This window comes from Periophthalmus magnuspinnatus, chromosome 13 (genome assembly GCF_009829125.3).
Source record: "Periophthalmus magnuspinnatus isolate fPerMag1 chromosome 13, fPerMag1.2.pri, whole genome shotgun sequence".
NCBI classification, from domain to species: domain Eukaryota; kingdom Metazoa; phylum Chordata; class Actinopteri; order Gobiiformes; family Gobiidae; genus Periophthalmus; species Periophthalmus magnuspinnatus.
Window position 1 is genome coordinate 7,656,003 of NC_047138.1, and position 24,713 is coordinate 7,680,715.

At 39.4% G+C, this 24,713-nt stretch overlaps 1 protein-coding gene across 3 annotated transcripts in view; it reads left to right on the forward strand.

Annotated features, from left to right (window-relative positions):
- Positions 1-4,863: 4,863 nt before the first annotated feature.
- cadm1b (cell adhesion molecule 1b) overlaps positions 4,864-24,713 on the forward strand; it is a 109,841-nt gene continuing 89,991 nt past the window's right edge. For all 3 annotated transcript variants that reach the window (XM_033977662.2, XM_033977661.2, XM_055226104.1), the window contains exon 1: positions 4,864-4,970. In XM_033977662.2, the coding sequence (XP_033833553.1) occupies positions 4,895-4,970 (76 nt within the window). In that variant the 5' untranslated portion in view covers positions 4,864-4,894. The remainder of the gene's footprint in view (positions 4,971-24,713) is intronic.

Here is a 24,713-nt window from a genome sequence, read left to right on the forward strand (position 1 = left end):
GTCTTGATAAAATGCCTGGTCACATAAAGAAGTTCGCTCAGTGCTAACTGTATGGAGACTTCCAGCTGTGCTAATAATGTCAGTGCTGTGGCCTTAGCAGCATATATAGCCAGTTGCCATGGTATATATTCTTTTATTCTTTTTATTTGAAATGCATCTTTTTTTTCAACATAGGGGAAATGAGCGCATACACACAATTCACAGCTCAAAAGTTGTTTCATGTTGGATTCGGAGTGTAACTGTGAACAAACCTGCAGGAACCGACATTACCCATAAACAGGAACAAAACATATACACCTTTGACAGCCAATTTTACCATATAATTCTTGTCTGCCTTCCACCTCAGTTTGAAAGTAGATCCTTAGAATATGATGTTGTCACTCAGCCTACTTATTTTTTTCTCAAATGATCTGTGAAACGACTCGGGACGGTAAATCACGGAGACGTCTCGGAATCAACAGAAACGTAGAATTGGATCAGAGCGATTCTTTTGAGCTGTTGGAATGTGAGACAAATATTGGGACCAAAAAAATACTATTCACAGATGTACAGTAGATGTGCACTACAGTGTTACTGCAGTCACTTGTCAGGAAGTCCAAGCACAAATACACAGTTGTTTATGGATTTTATGAACAACATATTGTGCTGTAAGGTTTTGAATAGTAAGTTACACAGAATATGTATCAGATTTTGTCAGTCAACACTGTAAATCAGGTATTGTTAAGTAGGATAGTGGTACCAAACTGGGACTCCACAATTGTAAATCAAAATATCTGAAATGCTAATTCTAATTTCATGAAGTGCAACATTATGACAACCTGACTATATTTTCACAAAATGATAATTCGCTGTTTACCGTGACCCTTTTGTTTAATCATGCATTGCACTCTCCAATTACATCACCTGTTGCGCTTTCAACATAATTTAGCTCTCACCCTGAACCACTTTTAACAGAAAACTGACATTTACAGGCTAGCAGTGCCCCTCTGGGACTGTTCTGGTGATGCTCTTGTCACTTAGCCATCACAATTTGTTCTGTGCCAAGCTAGATCCTTTTCTAATGCGATCCTGCTAATGCACATCAAGCTAAGATAAGATAAGAGAACATTTATTTGTGCCATAATGGGGAAATTTTAATGCTGCAATGCAAAGTTCAGGAGCTGCAGGAGGATAGAAATCAAATCAACAGTCAGAATAAATAACGATTAGTAGTAGACTTTATGCTAAACAGTCCAACTAGAATATTAGACATATTTTGATGCAAAAAAAGGGATTAAGATAATACAATACAACACTGTGCAAGTAGAGAAAAAAATATTATTATGTGCAATAAGTGGTCATGGCTGTTTTTACAGTGCAGCATATAGATAAAATAAATAGAAGTTCCTGAAAAGTGACTGCTTGAGGAGAGATACATTTGTAATATTCTCTTATCTTTATTTCCTGTTTTATTTAAATAGGAAACACATAATACCACTTTGGAGGCAGGGAAGATTTGGGCTCTATATATGCACTCATTCTGAATGGGTGGACTTGGAAAATGCTACTGTTCACTGGCTGTTCCTCTTATAATCTTGCACATAAAGCCACAGTCAACAGATGGACCATCAGGACTCAACCGAGTGTTCAAATATAAACAATGAGATGAGAATTTTAACTGTGCGAAACAATAGCCACATACTTCTCTGTTACAGTGAGTGCATTCTGTATGTTGGTGGTGGGATTGAGCCATTTTGAACCAGACTTAACATTTATATATTCTGTTTAGATAATAAATTGACTTAGTCTTCATTTATTGCAGAGGTACAGTGTGAGATGATCCAGATCTAGTGATGTGGGTAGGATAATGCAATTTATGCCTCCTATTATTTTGTTATATATGCTTTCCGGTTTTAATAAAGTGACTCCAAGTGTCATGTTTTTCACCTGATGCCCTACATAACGTAACTCTTCATTAATCCAGGCTTGGAACCAGCTAATCTTGGTAATGTTGATTCAATTGTTATGTTTTATTATTGTCATTCAGCCAATTGTCCTACATTTCAAGACAATACTGTAGGGCTGCAACTAACATCATTTTAGTAGTCAATGCAATGAATTATTTTTAATCAGCTGACAAGTCAAGCAATTGTTTCTGTTGTACTTAGATATTTTCACATATATTTCAAGTAAAAAGAGGAATAACAGAGTGCTGCAACATGTAGAATATTTAGAAATAAAGTGTGTTTTTGCAGCTCTACAATATTGTCAGAGTCCATGTTTCTTTGCATGTTTACCAGTGCACAAGTATTCACATGTGCCCTAAACCAGGAGAAGCCTTCTGAGTGCACACGGTACCTGCAGGCATGGAGAACTGATGGCATGGTGATAAATTTGGAATATAATTTCCTGTAATAATTGCAGGAATGGACAAGAGACAGAAATCCAGACTAATGCGACCCTGCGTAATAAATGTGGTTTTGTCACAATAAGGCACTGGTGAAATTAGTCAGAGGCTATGCTTGTGTAGGCACAGCGATGCCTCTTCCACATACTGATTACTGTCCATTATGTGGCTCTCAGTCTGCAGGACATGTAGATCCTTGTACATGCTACAGGAGAAAATTAAATGTTATACTTGTGCCTGTTCACTTATGCGGTGTGAGCAGGAGAAATCTGCATTTTATTTCAATAAGGCTTGTTCTTGCTCAGCCACTGAGGTCACTTACAAGGGTCTGATTCAATTATTCTTCCTTTCACAACAGCAGGAAAACATTTTCATGGTGAATGGTTTGCCTAAATAGATTACCATCTCAAATAATTCAATTTCCGTTAATTTGATTGATTTCATACCAAGGGGAAAAGAAATCTTAATTTAAAGCCATTGCATTTCTAATCAAACATTAACTGAGAACGAAGGCTGGGTGAAAATCTTTTATTACCACTTTCCTCACTAATTTAAAAAGGAACCGCTGACGGCTGCCCTATTAAATGGCGGCACTGGCATTCAGCTCGTGACTGGTGCATATGCACAGACTCTAAAATAAACTTTTGTTTGCAAGTCACCACTGTTTAACTGGCACAAAAGCCACTCTGCATAGTCAGGCCCTGGGAGAGAATGTATGGCCAACCATTACCACAGAGGATCCAAATGAGGCAGCTCCGTCATCTGATCCATTCACATCCATTATTCATCCAGCTCGCGAGACCCGGGATGCTTCTTACAGAGGACCCAGGAACCCCATCTATTCTCGTGAGCAAAGGAAATGCCACGCAATAGTGGAGGAGTGACTCACCGACACAGCAAAGACTGAGTGCACAAGCAACCACTGATGCTTATACAACAACCCCAATTCAGAGAAGTCGGAACGTAAATGCAAATATCTGCAAGGATCTGCTCTTATGAATATATGAGGGTGAGACAGAGCAACAAAGGAAAAGGAAATAGAATAATTGTGTATCATTATGTATTCACTAGTTATACTTCATACAGTGATATTATTCACTCAGTTGTTCTGGAACACTTCAAAAAGTCATATGTTTTTGTTATATCACACATAATACAAAGTAAATGCTGTGATATACATTTAAATGATTTTTGAACATTTAAATTAATTTCTTCAATGTGATTTGGGAGCCACTGGATTTGTATTTTATTTACTTTATGGACAGTGTTCCAGCTCCTTTGAAATAGGGCTGTGCAGGCAGTGGAACAGAAAATCTGAACCATTATCTGCTGAAATTATGGGATAAAAAAAAGTTATTAAGAATATTTGGCACCCTGATGACCATCGACGACGAGCTGTCGGAAAGGAAAGCAGCAGGACTGGCCGGTGAGGAGCAAACACCTTGTGGAGACACATGAGTGGCAGGCAAAACTGGCGAGCTGCCACAGATAATAACATCTGAAATAAATGTGATGTGTGCAATTCAATCTGTAGTGATGGGGACGGCTGCAGCATTAGAGTGCACTTCTAAATGCTATCTACTCATCCATGGAATGAGGACTGACATGCAGTCTCACAGAAGAGATTGTGCAATTAGCAGCCTTTGTGCCATTTTGACACAAGCAGGGAGAGAAATGAGAATCAACTTTGTCATGGCTGCTTCCCCAGCGCTCTGTGATTCCCAAAAGATATTCTAAATATTCCTGCTGTAGAGGAGAGGTGAAGGAAAGTGCATTGTTATTTCACACCTGTTTATGGACTATTACTAACGTATCCACAGGAACCCACTCTAACATCATCCACAACAATGCAATCTAATGTGCAATACTGCTAAGAGGTACAGGGGGGCGCTCTTTGAGTAAACATCACTGGATTTATTGGTGAGCCGCATATCCTGTTCAAACTTCCACAAATGCCATACCAAATGTTTTTTTCTTTTCTTTTATTAATCTAAACTATCTGCTATATGACATTTTAATCTCATAGTGTAAAATAGATGGTGCATAAGCTGTATTTTGTTCTTGTAGATCAGTGCACTTAGAACGTCTTATTTCTGCTCCTCCCTCACCCCACATTAACCAGCAGACTATAACCGTAAAGGAAAATGACTATAATATCCCTATAAAGTGTCGGTGGTCCTCAGTGGTGACTTTATGGTTACCTCAATGCACTACGGCGTTTTATACTTCCCCTGCTGTCTGCAGTTATACCTCAGTAATGGGAGATTGGTTCCCTTTACTTATCGGTTGCGCACAGACTTTTGACATTTTAAAATACTCCTACGGTCTATTGCAGTAATGTTGCAGTTTCATTTCATAGACCTGTGTGTGTCATTGCAACATAATGCAGCCCAATATGATAGTAGGCTCCCTGCTCGAGCCCTCCCTCCGCCTCTCATGTGTCTACATTTTCATCCCATGGCCGTCTCTAGGTGATTTAGCGCCGCCAGTCTCAAGCAGGTGTCCAACATGGCGATCACGGGGAGCGGATCTCTCGCCTTTTCTCTGTCCATTATCGTCATTTCAGCCGCGTTTCTTCCTAAAGGTAAGTTTTCCCATGTTTTCTGTCGTGTAGAATAACGACGATCCACCGCAAAATCCAGGAGAGTGTCGGGGAAGAAGTTGTGTTACGCACGAGATTGCCTTTCAAATCTCAGCATCACTTCTTTGCCCAGGCTTCCCAGAGTCTGTCGGACCAGTTAATGCTGTTGTCTCATGTCTTATGTGGCTCGTACGGGACTGCTCTAAAAGTGTGGCAAGTGTAGTAAAGTGTTGTTGGTTGCATTAGGGCAAAAATGGTCGTATCCTACAGACCTCGCTCAAGTTGTACGCGGAGTAAATAACCACACCGTTAATGTTAACTATAGATTTAAAATGCTTTCCACCACAGTTAGGTTCTTAACTCATTACAGCGCGCATGTACCGGTGGACTTCAGGTGCGCTTTGGGAAGAAAACACGCATTGCAGTTCTCGTCTCACATGGAGTGCTTTGGCCGCACAACTGCAGCTTGGGGTGCCAGTGCCAGGCTCCGCAGTCTCCACAGTCTCCACTCTCCTCCTGTCACTGCGCGTGGACATGCAAACGTGCCGTGTTGCCTCTCAGCCCTCACTATCTGCATGGTATTGGCTCCAGGACCGGTGCAGTCCCCCCCATGTCCGAGCCTTTTCCTCCTGATTCTACCGTGGTTGCATCAGTGTTGCATGCGTCAGTCTAGGCGTGCGCTCATGTGTGTTTCCCGCTGAATATAGTAGAGGCTGACAATATGTAACGCACGTAAAGCGCTTAAAATGTCAGCTCAGACTCCCTGCAATATCTCCCAGTGACGGAAAAGGCGTGTTGTATTGTCAATCAAGGCCCTGTGTAAATGGCAAGCAACAGTTGCATCCCAGCTTCCCACTTTACCCACTTGAAAGTGTTTTGAAATCTGCTCTCTGCACTGGTACCATCTCATATCAACAGGTATTTCCACTCTCCCTGCTGCCTCTCTGTAGGTGCTGTTGTTAGAAGTGACTGTTGCATCAAATCATTATATTTAGTGTGTTGATTTGTTTTTTACAGCTCATTGCTTCCAACCCCTTAATTTCATATTTGTTGAATTATTACGGTGTGTGTTGAATAGCTGAATGACATTTACAGCATTGTTTAGCGACTTCTTGTCACATTAATTTAATTAACCTCTCAGTCAAATAAAATAATGCCTTGTGAATGCAGACAAACCCCCTCCTCTATAGCGCTCTGCTGTATTAGAGAAGCATGGCAGTCAGCTCTACACTGAAGTAAAATCCTTTCTATCTGACCCCATGTTCTCCATTGGTCTGACTGTCTGTGTGCCAGCAGCCTGGAGCTACAAACACACAGGCTCTTACTGTAGTAGAGTGCTGACAGTCTTCATCTTGACACTATCCAGCATTTTCCTTTGTTAATAATCCAAATGTGTGGATTTAAACTTAGAATGGAGCCAAGGAACAATCCACTTCTGTACCTAGACAACAACGGATACAATAGGCGTTCATATACTCTAACCAGAGAATAGGGTTAATTATAAAAGAATGTGCTATTGCTAAAGGTTACATGTGAGGAAACGATACAACCAGCAGCACCAGAAAACCAAATAATTTCATATTTTGGACTCAAGCATGAAATATATTGTGAAAAATCTGAACAGAAATGTGCCACTTCATTAGAAACATCACTTTTGTTATTGCACAAATGCACGGTATTATTAGAAAACACAGGGATTTGCCCATTTTGTGGAATAATCGTGTAAAAAAACAGAGATACTTGTCTTATATCATAACATACGGTTTAATCTCGGGAAAGGTTGCATAATCCCAAGACGTTTTGCCAGTTTGAAATCATTCATCATGACTGAGTGATGGTGAAGTGGATCAATACGTGCTGTCGTGAAGGCTCAAGGCGCCGCTGAAGGACGCCATCGCAGAGAAACAAAAGGAAACATACAGTTGTTGCGCTACTCTTGGCTGCCAGTTGGCATGTGACACACTTAGTGATTGAACGTGTCCATCTTTAGCTCAAGTGTTGGCTTTCAAACAAATGCAGGAGAGATTTGCGTATAAGCGGCTGTATATCCTCAGTCTGTCGATGTGTCTTCTGTGGTGTTTGTGATGGTGTGTCGTGGAAGTAAACATCTTCACAGATCAAGCATAAAATGATGACCGCTAACAGAACAAACTCTCAAATCTCTTTCTCTTCGCACCTTTAAGTGTATTAGATATATGTACAGTATTATAATTGAGAAATAGTTTGTGCAAATATGAAGATCAGAATTAACAAAGCCAAGCTGTTGGTGTGGCTGTGTACAAAATAAAAACAGAAATCGTGAGTACTAGGACCATTTATTTTTTGATTGAAATGTGCCATTCTAAGTCTGAATATACCATGTTATTGTCCAGCAAACAGTTTTCGTAGTATTTGTGGATTTTATAGTATAGAAATATATTGTCTGCATTTGACCCATCTATCAACCAGTGTCTCTGGGCAAACTGCCAGGAGCCTTGGGTGACCTCACTATCTCCAGATCTTCTGATAAGATCTTGGTCAGGATTACCTTGTTGGAGGATTAGCCAACTGTTCTTGTTTTGGCATTGATGGACAAAACCAAAGTACTCAGAGGAAACCAATAAGGAGGACATTCGAGTATCATGTTGAATGGCCCCACCCAGCCCGGGGTTCAAACCGGGGGACCGTCGAGCCACTCTGCCACCATGCTTCTCGATTTGTGCTCATTGTCTGCAAAAAACTAGATGCCTTCAAACAGTGATGAATCCCATTTTGGCACACTTCCCTGTTGATGTTTCTGTCATTTTGGTTTCCAGTATGGGCTACAGTGGCAGTACATTATCATTATTAGTTGTGTGGAGTGCTGGGGAAGAGGTCATTATACCAGGCACATGCAGTACATTTTAAATCGGTTTGGAGCCAACTGGAGTGCACCCCTCCTTTTATCTCGTGTGTCGAACAGCACAGCGTTCCTGTATAAATTTAATACTACACTTAATGACCCGTTGATATGTACCCGCTTACAGTGTTTCATGGCCTGTATGTTAAGATCACCACAGTATATCATTTGTAACAATAATATAGTCTTCTATTTAAAGAAATTGAATTTATTGCTCATTAAATTTACATTATACTGTGCTTAATAAGCCACACTCTAATTGCTAGATAATGCATGGCACTACTTTATGTGGTGGCAGCTAATTTCACTGTTAAAGGGAGGGGGCAGTAAAGCAGTTGGCAACTGATGCATAGTGAGACAGACAGTATCGTAGCAAAGTCATATAGGTTTAAGTGCAGCTTTGTTTTTTTTGTAGTCTTAACTTATTATTTCTTTAGAAGTCCATTGATCAAACATGTCAATTTGTCAGAGTATTAAATCAAACTGGTCACTGAATTAGATTTTAGCCTAAGAATATGTCGTTAGGCTTACGTAAAATGAAATAATATCATTTTATACGTTTATGTCTGTTTTTGTGTTTGCTAAATGGACACTTCCTTCTTCTTATTTGCTTATGTTTGTGTAGTTACTTTTTTTACACCGATATTTCGAAAAGGTCACTGGGTGCTGATCTGTTTACATCTCTCCTCTTAGTCCCTTTGCTTTCATTCGACATAGTGCTTATGTAATAATAATAAAGTCTGGAAAAATCACTACGTGGTCCGTGTGACAGATAACAACAAATAGTATCTGAGTAAAATTTGTATCGTCACTTAAATAATATTTCTCTAATAAGACAATACAACTCCTACTTGTACTCACTACTGTAGTACAATTAATTAGTACATTTGAATTCCTCTCCTTTCCTCATTCCTCTCCTTTTTTTTGGTGAAAAGCCCTGTAGCGTGGTGTCAAAACTGAATGACAAACTAGACATGATCAAAAATGTGTGTGTCCGTCTGTTGAAATGTAGTAAACAGTCAATTAGCAGAAGTAGACAGATGACAGGGGCCTTCGTGATCATCGGGACAGAAGCTTCCATTCATAACTGCCTTGGTAATGAGGAGGAGAGAGTATGAATATGACATTGTTCTTTCTGTTCCCCGGTTCGGAGAGACCTCACTGCATCGGCTGTGCTGCTTTAGTCTCTGACAATCAGGTTCACAATGCTGGTAAAAAAAAAAAAAAAATAGAAAATGCAATGTTTTTGTTTTGAAAGGGCCATAGAGTGCACATTAGTATGGGTGATGGAGCAATTACAAGCTGCCATTAAGGCTGTGGAGCAGTCATTTCACAGCGATTCCTAAATGAACAAGTCCATAGGGCAGATTTCCTCACAAACCTCTGAATTGTGCCGTTTTTCTACCCATGGTTTTGACAAATGCCAGAGAAGTATTTATTCAAAGACAGTAAAAGAATACGGCTTTTTACTGCGACGCTCCCCCCGCTGTGACAACGCTTTCAGTGGCCATCACACATAATGTTACAAATATTCAGCTTTTTACACAAGTGCGAATATGCCATCTTCATATCTGCAGATGTCATTTCTGTTCAGAGGGGGGTTACTGCTTTTGTTAGCGTGTCATTATGATTTCACAGAGCATTTCTTTTAATATTTAATCATACTTATTACAATTTACACATCTTGCGCAATCAATTATTCATTCCCTTGTGCATTTATTGTTCGATAGGCATATAAAGGGGTAATAACAACATTGACTAAAATGACAACTCTCCTTTTCATTTTAATAAAAAAACGCTCTGGGGCCCATTATAGATTTTTGCAAATGTACAAGTTGTTGTTACTTTGCGATGGGTTAAGCCTGAATGCAGTAGCAGTATTGATTGCATAAGGGTGAATTATAAAAGTGAATACAAAATAAGTATGAGAATATATTTAAAGATGCAAAGCCCAGAAAGTCCAGAGTTGAGTGACAGTTTTCAGACTGAAAGAAAATTTCCTGAGGCCAGAGTCCATCTGTTAACATATAATTATGAGTTTGGGTTTTCTCCTTTGTTTGTTGGCCACTAGTTGGCAGGTGTCACTGTCTGTTTCCATGGGAACCAAGTAGTAATTTACACACAGCGATTAGTTTAGTCTGTAAATAAGTGATAACTCTGCAAAGCATGTGTTTCAGCGGTCTATGAGATATGTATTAGGTTTGAATAGATGGTGGCGATGAGCTTCTTTCTTGGCAGTCGTATCGTCTAACTCAGCTGCACTTTGCATGCTGATACCTGCAGGGGGCGACACCTCGGGACTCTTTTCCCCTCACCAAACTTGATAAAATAAGCATTGTGTTGCAGTATTGCTGTATGAGGTGGCACGCACTGTTTGGTTTTGTGTAGAAAGCCCATAGTCAGTGGCAGCAGAATGCTAACACTGCACTAATCAGCCTCTAGCAGAGAGAGGATAAAGCCATGACAGATGCAGTCCTTTACCTTCAAACACACAGAATCTCCCTTCTCTTCCGGAGCGTTCACCGGGTGTTATTAGGACAAACCTGATCATCTTTGTGAGTGTGTATGTGCTATTTGTACATGCATTTATGCAGACAGAAATAAATCTTATTCCCCTCCTCAGCAGGATATAAGGCATGTTCGGGACAGCGTCATAGTCGTGGTTCCTCTCACATCCCTGTGTCTCGCATCTGCAGCACCCCAGTGACACTTTTATGTTTTCCTAATTTTATGTGAGCTGTAATTCTGGCATGCCTGCTAAAGGGAACTAACCCACACTCGAGATGAAATATTAACGCTAAAGAGTGTTTGATGTGCTGCAGAAGATAAGTTATACGTAGCATTTTGTTACATTTCATTTTTACTTGAGGAAAAATTACAGTTAACTATTATACGTGCTTTTAGGAAGTTTTATTCATTTGTTTTTCCTGGAGAGTAATGGAGATCATGTCAGACTTTTATTATGGAATTGTTTTATCACTTTTGTTGCTAAGAATAATACGTAGAACATAAAACTGCAACCTAGTATTGCCTTGTCCCCTGTTTATTATCTGTGCCTTACAATACTGCTCTTGAGACAGATAAAACTGTCACTGTCACTCTGTAATACACGAGAGAAATTTGCCTGAACAAAAAGCAGTACTATAGTATTTTTTTATTTTTTTTTACAGAATGAGTAGGCCTAACATTTTATCCAAATATGTAGTAGTTTATCAATTTTATTTCAACATAGTGCTGGGTATTGAACTGTATGCCAAATATGTGTGTTCAGATTTTCAGTGTTTCAGTTTTATTACAACTCCTTTACAGTAGAGTTTTATTACAATTCCTTTACAGTAGTGAGCTTTAATTATCTCTTTTAACAAAATAGGCTTAATGTATCGTCTGTCCCAGCAGGTGACGGATTTTTTTTTCTTTGACAAGCCACAAAATCCATTTAAAAACACATCAGACTGACACATAGGAGAGGCGCGTTGGGAAAAGTAGGCATTCATACACCTGTGTTTGAGTTTAGTTCTTTAGCTAGAGCTTGTTTTTATGTGCCTTTTACCTTTTACGTTTCAAATAAATACTAAAACTGAATAAAAGTATAGCTGAATTCATCAAAAGCGCTTAATTACACTGCAATTATCCGTCCAATTTGGCAGATCGTCAAAGGTCAGATCTATTTGTTTATGTCAAATGTATTTTACTGTAACAAAATTCAGGCATAATTAATGTCTAAAACTTAACGTATCGTTTATGTTCAGGTCTGATTGTTTCTTTCTCTTGTGTTGCCCGGCTTACACATCATGCTGCTGTGTTTCCATTGTAACGACAAGACCCATCTTAATTACTCTCCCATACAGCACTACAATTTGTCTTTGTCAAACTGATCAAGACTGTGCAAACCAAGCACCAAGACTCATTCACCCAAACTAGAACCCTATTGATTACTGCTCATAGTAGAGTCATGGCGCGCTGGAGAGACATGGGTGGCAATAGAGTTAATGGAATGGGGAAACTCAAAGTCACATTGTTTACATCTGGGTTGACAAGTAAATGTATTAGAAAGGAAATATAGGCCTTATCCAATGGCTCCTGAGTAACTGTCTGTCTGAATATAACAAGCAGAGGGAGCTTTAAACAACCCCACGCTCTCATGCTGTGCTCTGTGCTTCATGGACCGAGGCCTTTATGCATCAAGTCTGTGTTTATATTCAGCTGTTACACAATGAAGCCTTTCATTCACTGTATCAAAAATGAACCTATTCAACGCAGAACACCTCCACCAAACACTACATGTCTGTCATTATGTTCAATTTGCCCACGGTTTTTGCCACTGATTACTCAAATACAGGCCTCTTCCTTACTTCCATAATTGTAATTTTGACTCACACTGTGCATTTTCCTTTACTATAGAGACACTTCTTAGCACCTATATTAGAGAAAACAGCTACTATCGTTTCAGTTGCCTTGCCAACTGGTGCTGATGGCAAAGCTCTCTGCCGGTGTGCATCAGGGATGTTGGATGACACCGCTGTCCAGTGATACATAACTAGAGTCCTGTGACATGCTGGAATGACCACCTTTCCACGCCCGCACACCACTGATTTTCAAACAGAAAAACATGAAGCTGGAAGAATTCAAAGTCCTTTTAAAAGTGTGGTGTTCTGAAGTAGAATCTCATTGCGGAGTTAAATCAATTCAGTATTAAATGGGTTATTTTTTTTTGTTGTTGTGACAATTGGCAAAAAAATTGTCCCCATCTTGATCAATTAGTAATTACGTTTTAATTTCTCTTTCCAAATAATAATGGGTTTTAATATTGATTATATTAACAGACTTGAAACCAGTGCCATTTAACACAAAAGCAGCATAATTTAATAAGAAAATCTGAATTCTGGCTCCAAAACACATGCTTTTACTGACAGAGGAGTGGCCGTAGACCTTTAGATTAAAAAGACTCAAGTATATCACTGACAATTAGAAATGTCTGGAACTTGATTTGGTTAATACCGGGTGAATTGCTGTAGTAGCTTTAAATGAAAATGTGCTTTGTGATGTTTATTGTATGACTTGAATGACATAAGATATCTCTGGACAGGGATACCAGTTTGGATTTAATGTACTGAATCTGATACTTTGATATTATTAGACACAACTTTAGATTTAAATATGCAGCATTTACTTTTCATGTAACAGTGAAAGGGGAAATTATACTAATAGCCTGTTTTGCACTCTTGTTTTTGCTTCAGACTTTTTCCTCCCTATTGTTTTTAATTAGAATTTGGTTGCCTTTTCCTGAACAAGTTAAGAGCTGTAAGCATGCTTCTCGTTTATTATTGTGCGGTGATACATGTTTTTTTGTATATTTTGGAACAAAGTAAAACTTGTTTAAAGATAAAACTTTGTTATGAACTTCTTGTTCTGCTCTCACGGACTTAAGCCTAAGTGGTAAAACCTTCATCAATGCTTTTCATTTGTCAAGATAAGCCGATTCCACTTGTCATCCTTTCTTAAACTTTTCCAGCCGTCATTGCGTCTTTGTTCCAGCAGTGTGCTCATTTGTAAAAAATATATTGTTGCATTTTAAAATCACCAAGAATATCTGCTTTAATTTCATTATAGTCTAGTATAAAGCTGCTTTTCAGAGACTCGCTAGACTATAATACAGAAGATGCATGTGACCGTAAGGACGCCTCAATGACACAAGCTCACGAGGGGATACACGTTAACACTGACAGCTCTTGAACCAAAACGCCTCCTCCACAGTGGTCAGCTTTTGTTAAACATTCAAACTTCTCACAATAAGCACCGTGCCTTAGTTCCCCCTGCACCTTTTTGTCATGCAGCCTAATTTAGCTCCGCTCCATTGTCTTAACAACTTTAATTGGTCATTGTAAAGTCTGCGCCTGTCCTCATATCCAGCGCTTCAGGTATCCTCTGAGGCAGAACGCACACCATTAGCAAGAACCCAGAATACACCTTTATTCCTGCACCAAATATTATAGTAGACTTTTGCAATGAAGACGATGATACAGGGAAATATACTAGTGGTTAGTACTAAAGTCTTGTGTACTTAAGTGAACTTGTATAGATTTTAAAGTGCTACTCCCTCAGTCTTAAGGGAATGAGCAGACCTTTGAGTTTTAAAGAACACTGCCTGGATCTATAATGTTTTTTTGTTTTTTTTTTTCTTCTTTTTCTTGGATAAGCCTCAGACTGTATTTGCACAGAAGCACAAGGCACAACATACTTCACTATGTGCACACATTCACAAATGTAACTTTAAATCAATAGATTTAATCTCACATTTTTATATCTGCCATAAAGTTGTATTTTTCTTGGAGTTCGTTTGCATAGTTGTTAACTTTGTTAGTTGTTAGCAAAAAAAGCTAAATAACCAAAACCTTTTTTTGAGATTGGTAATGGGTCAAAAAAGAGTCTGAACCCATTTTTTTTTCTGCAGTGTTCCACAAAAGCCAGGAAAGAAACAAATTGGTTCTTAATAGATAAGAGGCTCATTATATGATGATTAAAACAGATGGTTCCTGATACTTTTAGATGGCCTAAGTTAATATCATTTTCAATAAATGTGTGAGCCAGGTACTGTGGATCCAACAAAAATCAAAGTGTGAAATGTCAAATGCCAACATAAAAATGTGTTAACAAAAAAGAAAAGAAAAGGCTGCAGCCTCTCAAAATGTTGCATGCAAATGAGAGCAAAATACATTTTTGACTTATTTTGTAGTTCTTAGGCTTAGGCGAAGACCCTTTGCTCCAGCAGGAGTTATACTTGTGAGATATAATCTCTTGTATTGTTGCTCTGATAACTCTTCTTTGTAGTGCCATAGTAACGTGGCTCTCATTCATTACTATTACTGTTCTCACTTACGTCGCCAGCCAGAGGTTAACAGAGTAACCAAATTGAAAGTGTGGGTGCTAATTCTCATCATTTGCAGAGGTAAAAATACTCATGATGGAATGACTCAAAGAAGCAAAACAACTCTTCACTAGGCTTGTAGTGGCAGGCTTTTGCCTGGTTCGACCGCTTCTCACTGTTGCCACCTGCAATGTTATTAATCAATAGTTCTCTATCTACTGCAGCTTGTACCACCCTAATAAAACATGTGTATCTGCAACATTTTGTGGGCCTCACTCCAAGGTCAAAACTTTCCGAATGAAAATTTTAACCAAAAAATACTACGTGTACTTTTAGTTCCCCCCACAGAGGAGGCTCTCTGGTCTAAAACAGACATCAATAAATGTAAACAGCACTGGCCTAGGGATGTCATTAAAAAGAATAGCGCGTCTAGACCTCATGAAAAAAACAAACATATTGTTATTTCCAAGCAGCAGGAGTCATTGCCTGTGAGCACCAAGATGACATCCATCAATTTGGGCTTTTATTGGGAAATGTAGATGGGGCTGCTGGAAAGATGTAAATGATTGACTTAGCATAAAGTTTTGCTTGAACAGGCAGCCCAATAGTGTAGTTAGTGCACACAGAGGAAGCGCGCTTGTGGCATCAGGCTGTGCACATGAATAAACAGGCTGGACATAAGCAACATGGATTATTCTGCTTGAAATATCAGTCGACTTCACACTTGTCAAAGGAAATACATGTGTAATACGGTTCTGTTACATTACTCCATTTTGTCATTTTAGACCATCTTCTAAGGTTGGGGATTGTCTCTCGCTGTGTGCACAAATTGCAATTTTATTTTCTGTGCCTTTTTATGTTCAGACCAATTTAATGAAACTTCCTTCCATTTAAAATTCTTTTCATAGAAACCATGTTGATATAATGGCAATTGAAAACTTTCTGGTCATGAAAGCGATTTATACAATAGATTTGTGGGCTGAGAAAATCGCTATTAACTTCATTACAGGCTGTCAGTCCACATTTAGTTCTCATCAGGGAAGGGAACAACAAAACAGCAAAAAAGAAATACAAATCCACAACACATTTTTCCCCAATATTTTGAAGGCACAAGTCCGCCTTAGTTTTGAACACCGAACAAGCCTGGATTAAAAGTGTTGTTGTGTTATAGAAGCGGTGCAAAAGAAACTAAGAAAGCGGCCATATTGTAGGACACGTCGCGTCGAATCTACACTGTACATAATGTCATCTGTTGAGTGAAGGTTGACTCTCAAAATGTGCCTTGTGGAGAGAGGTAGAAATGATTGAAATCTTCAGAAAGCAACCTTCCTCCGACTGCTGTGGCTGACTTTTCTATATTGGGGTTAAAGCTATTGAAGCTCCTCACACAGAGAGAACAAAAGTGTATTGATACATACAGTAGAAAATCGACTTGTATTTGAAGGCAATGGGTTACTTTTAGAGTGACCTTTTACTATTTTCAACTGAAATGTCTTCAGCACAAAATAAATCAGCTTTCTGATACTGAAAAGAATAACAGTAAAATGTGGTCTTTGCTTCTGTTAGGGAAAATATCAATATTTTGCCAAACTTTTTCACAATAGAATACATTTAAATATATATTTTATTTTACAATTGTGAAAGAGGATGAATGAAACACGGCATTTGCTATGGTCTAATTCAGTGACTTGAAGAGAATGTACATCCTTCAGCGCTTTTCTCAAAGATTGATATTTGCATTTATTGCTTTAGTAAAAGTTCAAGTATCATCGATCTCTTTTCAGTAATATTTAATCACTCCAATGTACAGTTCTTAATAAAATACTTCTGACATCCATCTACAATAATATGTAAAAGTACTTGAAATCTACTCCAATCTAAAACGCATAAGACATTTATTAGAGGGATATTTAAGTCAAATAAACATCACTGCAAAAAGAATCAAATGAGCTTTTTGAAAAAATAGACATTGACTGACCCTGTCCCTGTATAGCCCATGTATTATGTTTTATTTGCATATTATGTGTTTACAGCGGTATTCAGTTTATTATTAGGTGTAAAATTCCTTGTGTCTTGCGTCCACTCTTCGTTACCGCTCTGAAAAAGAAAACATGTGGGCTGAATAGAGAAATAGCTAGATGTGTTTCAATAGCTGTGTTTTGAATGGGCCCTGTCAAGGTTGTGCTTGAGTCCAATGTATTATGTGCTTCATTCATTTGTACAGATTGCCCAGCGCTTCCTCACTGTACACTATTTGACGACTGCGGAGAGGCTGCTTTTCACCTCCTCCAATCTCAAGGTTAGAATGTGCGTTGGAGGCCCATGTGTAAAAAATGAATTAAGCTGTGTTTTGCAGAACTTCAGGTAAGGTCAAAAGCGTATAGCCTTAATCTCAGTCAGAGCTTGGTTGTATTGTATAGATTAAAATATTTTTTGATTGAATACAACTTTAGTGGCTTTGACACATAAGCAATTACTAGTTGTATCCCATATACCGCCTTCGTTGCAATCTTGCATATTTGTTATCAACCAACACAAGGCCTCAAATAGCATTGTCAGACCAAATCATACAGACTTAATCAGGCAGACAATGTGTTTTGCTGTAGTCCATACCTGTTTCTCTGGTATTTGTACTGCCATAGATTTGTTTTTATCATAGTGTTTACGCTTGGCAATTTACCTTCAAATTTCTTTTCATTTTGCAATCCTCTGCTTTGCCGAGAATTCTTCAATAGTATGTTATGTCTTTGTTTCTTCAGAGATCTTATAGTATGTCTTAACAGATATTCTGTTGTTGCTGTAAACCCACACCTGCTTATTTATAAAATATTTTTGGGAAATATACAGCCGCATGTTTGGCATAATCAGACTCTGGGCATTTTGTTTAGTCCATTTAGTTTTTGTATCATACAGTGGCCAAGACTTGTTTTAATAATTTCTTTATTTATAATGTAATAATTCTGAGTGGAGTTTGCATCTCTGTCCTTCACAGATGCAAGGACAGAGATGCAATCAGTGAAAAAAAAGTCAGTAAAATTGTATCTGGAACACTGTTTCACACTTTCAGTGAAATAGTTGAAGCTGTAAATGTTAATCTGAATATATCTTTGTTATAACCTGCTGATGATGGGTGCCTATGAGCTTCGGGACATGCCACCGTTCGCTGGGTGTCACTTTGGGCGTGTGGCTGATGAAGTGTTGACTGACAGTTGGCGGGGCCTCGGGGAAACACCCGTCTGACAAAATATATCGCAAGTGACACTATTAGAAAAATTCTGTCACCGTATCTTAAAAGGTATGTACAATTTGAGATGATAGATTTGCAGTAAACAAACTATTAGTTGGGAGACTGACATGTTTTGTCCAAGTGATTTTGTATTATTGTGTCTAATGGTTCCTCCAACCTGTAAGCACGCTCCGCAGACACGATCTGTAAGCAGGCTCCGCAGACACGACCTGTAAGCACGCTCCGCAGACACGACCTGTAAGCACGCTCCGCAGACACGACCTGTAAGCACGCTCCGCAGACACGACCTGTAAGCAGGCTCCGCAGACACGACCTGTAAGCAGGCTCCGCAGACACGACCTGTAAGCACGCTCCGCAGACACAACCGACAGTGGATCATCTCTGAATATGCATATTTTCTTATAACATGATTTCTCTCATCATACATTTCAGCGATTTTATATAGAATATTTAATGCTACTATTTTGTGTCATTAAGAAACTTCCATCACGCTGAAATATTCAACCTCCCTCTTACCTCACAGACTATTCTTCCTATGTTCTTTAATGTACCCAATTAGCTAAAATATTTAATTCTAATTTTGTTTCTTGCCCCAGTATTCATGTTTATCTTTTCCCTTAACATACAGTATATCTTTGGTTTATATAGGTCACCTCAAATATTTATCTCTTCCCGCATCATCAACATCACTGCAATTTCTACAAGATATTTCTCACGTCACATTGAGATGAAACAGCTTGGCCATCATGCTCTGACAGTGCCATAATTACAGTGTATTAACACATCACCATGACACAGCAGCCAGACAGATATGCTAAATGCCAGCAAAGGCCTACATGGTTCACCCTCAGCCGCGTCACAGCACCCAGCCAAAATGGAGGTTTGTTTGTCTATAGCGAATCATAATCATGTATGGTATTTATGATGGCCATCAAGACTTCAGTCAAGAGGAGATAGCATCCGAAGGTGACTTTTGGATAAGACGGTGAACCCGCTCCTCTCCCCGAGCCTTTCAAATCATAATTGTCCCCGCACGCCTATGATATATAACCTACTTACGCAGTGGCAGAAGACAGCGATGACACTTTTGGGCTGTTTCCTGTTATTAAGCCATCTGTGTTGTGTTAAACGTCTCTAAAAGTGCCACTTAGGTCGTGCAGAGGATGTACCCTTTGGCCCCTTTTTAGCCACACTTGTTGCTGCAGTGATGTGGTCAGTTGAATTTTTCATGTATGCTTCAATCAGTACAGAGGAGCTTGTTAGAGTAGAGGCTCTGACAATGCGTGTGATTTTGCTGTCTATCTAAATGTCGTTCAGAGGAAGCTCGGCTGTCCGCTTCCTCGCTGCCTCAGAACTCTTACTAATGGTTGTGGTCGGGCTGGACGAAGTGCAGAAGATTTTAATATTTTTTGTGATAGTGACAGGAAATTACCACATCTCCATTTCTCAGAGACTCGGTCGACGAACATATAGCTGTCAGTATCATTAGCTTTTTTCCTCTTTCTTTCAAATTACTCTATATAAATATGTTTTTGTTCTTCAACTTATTCTTCAAAGGGATTTATAGAGGAGACTTGCTCACAGACGATTGAAAGTGAGTGAACTGAAGGCTATATTTACACAAAAAGTACCATGTGTTGTGTAAGCCTTCATCATGGTGAGTTCAAATCGCCACCCTGTTGGCAGTAACATTTTTTTTTTTTTTCGTTCTTTTGTGAGCAGGTTTTGGCATACACACTTAAGCAGTCCTAAGAGGGGGCCAGTGCTCCTCAGCGCGTGGATAAACACTGCTGTAATCTTTCATTAGTGTGTCCTTGCTTCCTTCTTTCCCTTCTTTCCTCTCCTTTTGTTTTCTCAGCTCCTCTCCTCTGTGCCAGCGCCACTTATTACAGTGCGGGGCAGGTGTGTGTGTGTGTGTGTCGTCTGCCTGGTCTCAGCTGGGCATTAACCTGGCCCAGATTGTCCTTGGACCCCCATGTCTGTCTTCGAGTGCACTGTGGCAGCCCATACATCACCGTGGCTATTCTTAAAGCCCTTTTCCTCCCATTGATTAATCCACTTTGGTCCGATTCGGAAATGATCAAAGCTTGCGGCATCAAAGCATTTTATGGACGTAATTAGTCACTCATTACCCATATGTTTGACAAGCCTGCTCCGTGTGCCATTGGAAACCTGTCTATTAATCATAAAGTAGGATCTGACAAAGAGGAGATAATAAAATGATGAAATATACAGTATCTCCAGTCAGATTATGTTATTGATGGATTACAGGGGGAGCTGTCATGAAAAAGCACAGGGCCTATGTGATGTATGGCCACTTGGAATATATTGTAGGTCGCCATATTTTTCACATCCCATGTTCCAGTCGTCATTATCAGTCTGACCTGTTCAGGGAATAGCCCGCGACCATTCATACACTGCCACATGTCAACACACAGCGCTTGTTATAACTGAAGCAATCTAAACAGATGATTTCACCCACCACCTCTAACACTTCCACCTCCTAAGAGAACCCCGCCCCCCTCCCCTCTTTCTCCATGTCTTTCTGAACCCCTCCACCCACTCTCTCTCCCCCTGTCATCCTGGGCGATCTCCCTGGGCGCTGAGGACAAGACAGGACAGCCCAGGATAAATTATTGCAGCCAGATAGCCAGTCGCTCTCTCACTCTCATGCTTTCATTTGCACCGGCAATTAATCAGCCATCACTGGAGAGCTCTTCCATGTCAGGCTGAGGTTTTTATTAGGAATGTCCTTTATGGGCTTTAATGAGACTTATGTCTTCCCTGAGTATTTCAATCGCTGCTTATAACCTGTCGGCTTGTAACCTTGAGGTGAGGAGGCTGTCTCGTCTTCCGCACCAGTCAAGCTCGACAGGCCTTTGTTACTCAGCTGTTTGGCTTTCATCTGCAGCAGCCATTGTTTCAAATCCTTGTGTGTCACACTTATCTAATTTTAGTGCATTAAGTTGATTTGTTTGGCTCATTCCGACACTTAGACAGCATCGCTTTGACTGAAGGCGCTAAGTGAGTTATTTGAAACATGACAATAGTCTCCTATTTCACAGAATGTAAAGATAGACACTTGTGCATTTTAATAAAGCTTTGATTTGGATCTAAATAGAAATTGTAAAAAAGGGCATTCATGGTCATTTGGAGCAAAGAGAGAGAGGGAAGACAAAGAGACTTTTTGAGGAATGTTTATTTTGTTCTTGACAGTGGACTTGGAGAAATACATTATCTAACAAAATAATAGAGATATCAGCGCTTAGCTAACTAATATTATACATTTGAACTGAAGAGATGGCTAGTATTTATTTATACTTAGTTAATTTATTTAAAAGCCCTGATATGCAATAATGTGCAGTAGTAAAAACATAAGTAATGACAAAGCAGTAAATACTGTACAAATTAAAGTGACACAGGTTACGTGTAAACTAGATTGATCGCAAACCATAAATAACGGTGACAAACTGACCTTATATCACTGTGCTATCTACTGTGGTTTGTGTCTTTCCAGCAGAAGCCATTTTCACTCTCAGAGGAATGAATACAACACACAAGAAAGAAGATATATTGTTCTGTTTAGTTCAGTTAAACTACCACTGTCCTGACCAGTGGAAATCATATATGATTACAGAAGATGCGGAACAACAAGAATACTCTTTCTCCCATTGTAATTTCCCCTTTATTGCTGCATGCCTTTGAGATTTGAAAGCTACCTCTTCCATTTTTGTGTGAGCCAAACAAGAATCACAGTGGAAATGCTCGGAGTGGGCGTCACCCAGTTAACCCCAACCACAGAGCAGTCAGTGCGAGGATATGGAAGCCATCTGGTGGCGTTTTTACAGTATGGTGTGGCCGCGTGCCCGTGTGTGCTACCGCTCGGGTCGGGTGACGGTCATGAAAAGAGAGCCTCCTGAATCCTCCAAGGACAGAAACATGAATATTCTCAGTGCAATTTTCTGGGTCATACGTAGCTCAACTAAAGTACATGCCCCGATCGCAGCTGTCACAGGTGGCGCTGGGCAAGTGATCAAACTAAGTGACCTTTGGAAAACTTTATCGACATTTTTGCACTTCTTTAAGCTGCATCGGCACTGTGTGATAAAAAACTTTCAAAGAGCAGAGGATTTAAAAATTACAGGCACTGCCCTCTTTTTTTCAAAGGCACCATATGTTAATAAGTAGGACACTTCAGTGGGCAGAGACTTTTAGAAAGGCTTTGAGGATGTCGGACTTGGAACTGAATTATATAAAGGTTTGATAAACACAATCCATTAATCATAGTATCTGACTGAGAGTATTTTGATCACGTTAATTCAGTGTGCTGTAGGGCTGAACGATATGGGAAAAATGTCTAATTGCAATTGGGATTAGATTTGCGATTTATGACTCTGTTCAAAGTCACATTTAAAACCCGTCTAGGAGAATTGACAAAACACACTCAAATAAGCCCAATGCAACACAGGAATCACATGCATTTCAGAATATGTTTGTACAGATTTAAACACGGTTAGCATTTTTTATGCAGAATAAGACGTGTTATTTTGTTTTTCTTGGAGGAAATTATGGTACTTTAAAAACTGCAGCCTTTGCGGTTTGCCAGCTGCATCCATTCATACTGTGATTTCGATTAGACCATGATTAATCCCTGTGTGTGCTGCTGCAAATGTGAGTCAAGTCAGCCCCACAACCATAGCTGGAGTAACCCATACAATTTATGTTTCTGATGTGAAAGTTCAGGGCTAAATACTTTTAGAGAGATTTGTATAAAAATGGTGCAGATGAGCTCCCTGATGCAATAGGGTCAACACAAATAGTCTTGCCTTTGTACTGCAAAAGAGAGGGGCTTTGTGACTTATGCTCATTGTGTCTACTTAAAATGATTTACCTATTTCCTGTTGATCTTTGCTTTGTATGAAAGCAAGTTTTTTTTTTCTCAAGTTACTTTTAAAATACTCTATACAATTCTTATTTATCTTTTTATTTCAGTCTTTTTGTCCTGGATACAGTGGTCATAATTTTGAAACAAAGCAACGTATTAGCCCATGGGGTTAGGTGGCAAGGAAAGGTGCTATTGCCTCACAGTTCAATCATATGGGAGCAACAGTGGCTTTAGTACAGACTGTTATTGTGCCCTTAGGCAAGACACTTCACCCACCTTATGTCGTATGAATGTAGTTTGAGTGTTGGTGGCGGTTGGCACTATCGGCCCGTAGAAATTGGCAGCCTCGCATCCATCACCTTAGTTCCAACTTATATGACTTTTTGCTGTATTTTACATTCCATTAATGCATGTCTAATATAAAGAAGAATGAGCTCCTCTCTGAAGCCTGTTGCTTGGCACATAGTACTATCTGCCTGACAGCACAGTTGCAGCACTGGCTCTCTTAATTAAGCTCACCCTGTTGTTGTTGTTGTTGTTGATGATGGGTAATTTGCAGATGCAGACAAGAAATCCAAAACTTATCTCTTAGCTTAGCACATGTGTTTTTTTCTGTGTTCTAATGGCTATTGGTGCTGAGTGGAGTTAGACTGTTGATCGGTGCACACTTCAGATGTGTGGACAGATAACGTTTACTTTGAAAACTGCCATAGCCAAAAATCAATATTGAACTGAGACAGGCTATTTACAGTACCATAATGTTTGATGTGGACTTCTGGGTAGAGGGATTTACGCTTGAAATGCCTACTCTCGCATGAAAACTCTGGCATGGTTCAATTTGTCAGTAACTGTTTTTATTTCGCTTTTTATTTTGTAAATTTGCATGGAGTGGGCAATGTGGGTGAAGTATCTTGTCAAGGGCCATTTGGGCATCTGAGTTAGAACCGCTGACCCTCTGGTTGGTCATCAAATGTTTGAATGAATGTTCCACTTATCTATCTCCATGGACGCAAGAAGGTTGAGCTCCAGGCCATCTTACAGGTCATATCTGTGAAGAGGCAGCACCACTCACAGCAAGATGCATGAACGTCATGTATATCTAGTGAAAAAATGATTGAATAAATGGAGAATAGATGATTTTAATGCTATAGAACATTCCAGGTAAAGCAAAACCACCTCCATGGAGACAAGCAGGTGTCAGATCCTCCAGTAGAAAGTTACCCAGTGCACCTTTAAATATGTGGTTACATTTATTTATCACTTCTTGCTTACTTAATTTGTTTTTATGTTCTACCAAATTGGCCCCAAATGCACTATATATTGTGGCCTTGCATATGCCCTGAAGCTCAGACTTACATTTAAATCTTATACGCTCACATTTTAGGAGTCTTGCAGTTGTCTGGCATAAGAAACAAACAATTAACATTCATGTAAAAAGGCTCTTGATTTATTTAGTCAGATGGGAGGGTTGAAAATCAAATGATGGTTTTTACTTTGCAGCACTCTCCGCCGTTTTGCCTGAGCAGAATCTTGAGGAAAATGAGGTGCAGGCTTTTTGCATTTTTAACCCAATTAATTTGTAGTTTGAGGTGTGACAGCGGCGAGGAGCACAAGTGGAGGTGCAGAATAATCAAATGACTCCCTCCCTGGGATTTAATAAACCAGAAAGTGCTAATTTCACTTTTGATTGCACGCTGTATTTAATGTCTAAGGAAAGCACATCTGAGTTCTCATCATGAGCGCAGTATGTGACTGACTGTTATTCTGTGCCCTCTCTGGCAGACACACAATTGGAGCAGAGGTGAACAACACAGTCATGATGAAATAGTAATTGTATTTCATAAATCACAAATAGATCAAAGTCTCCAATT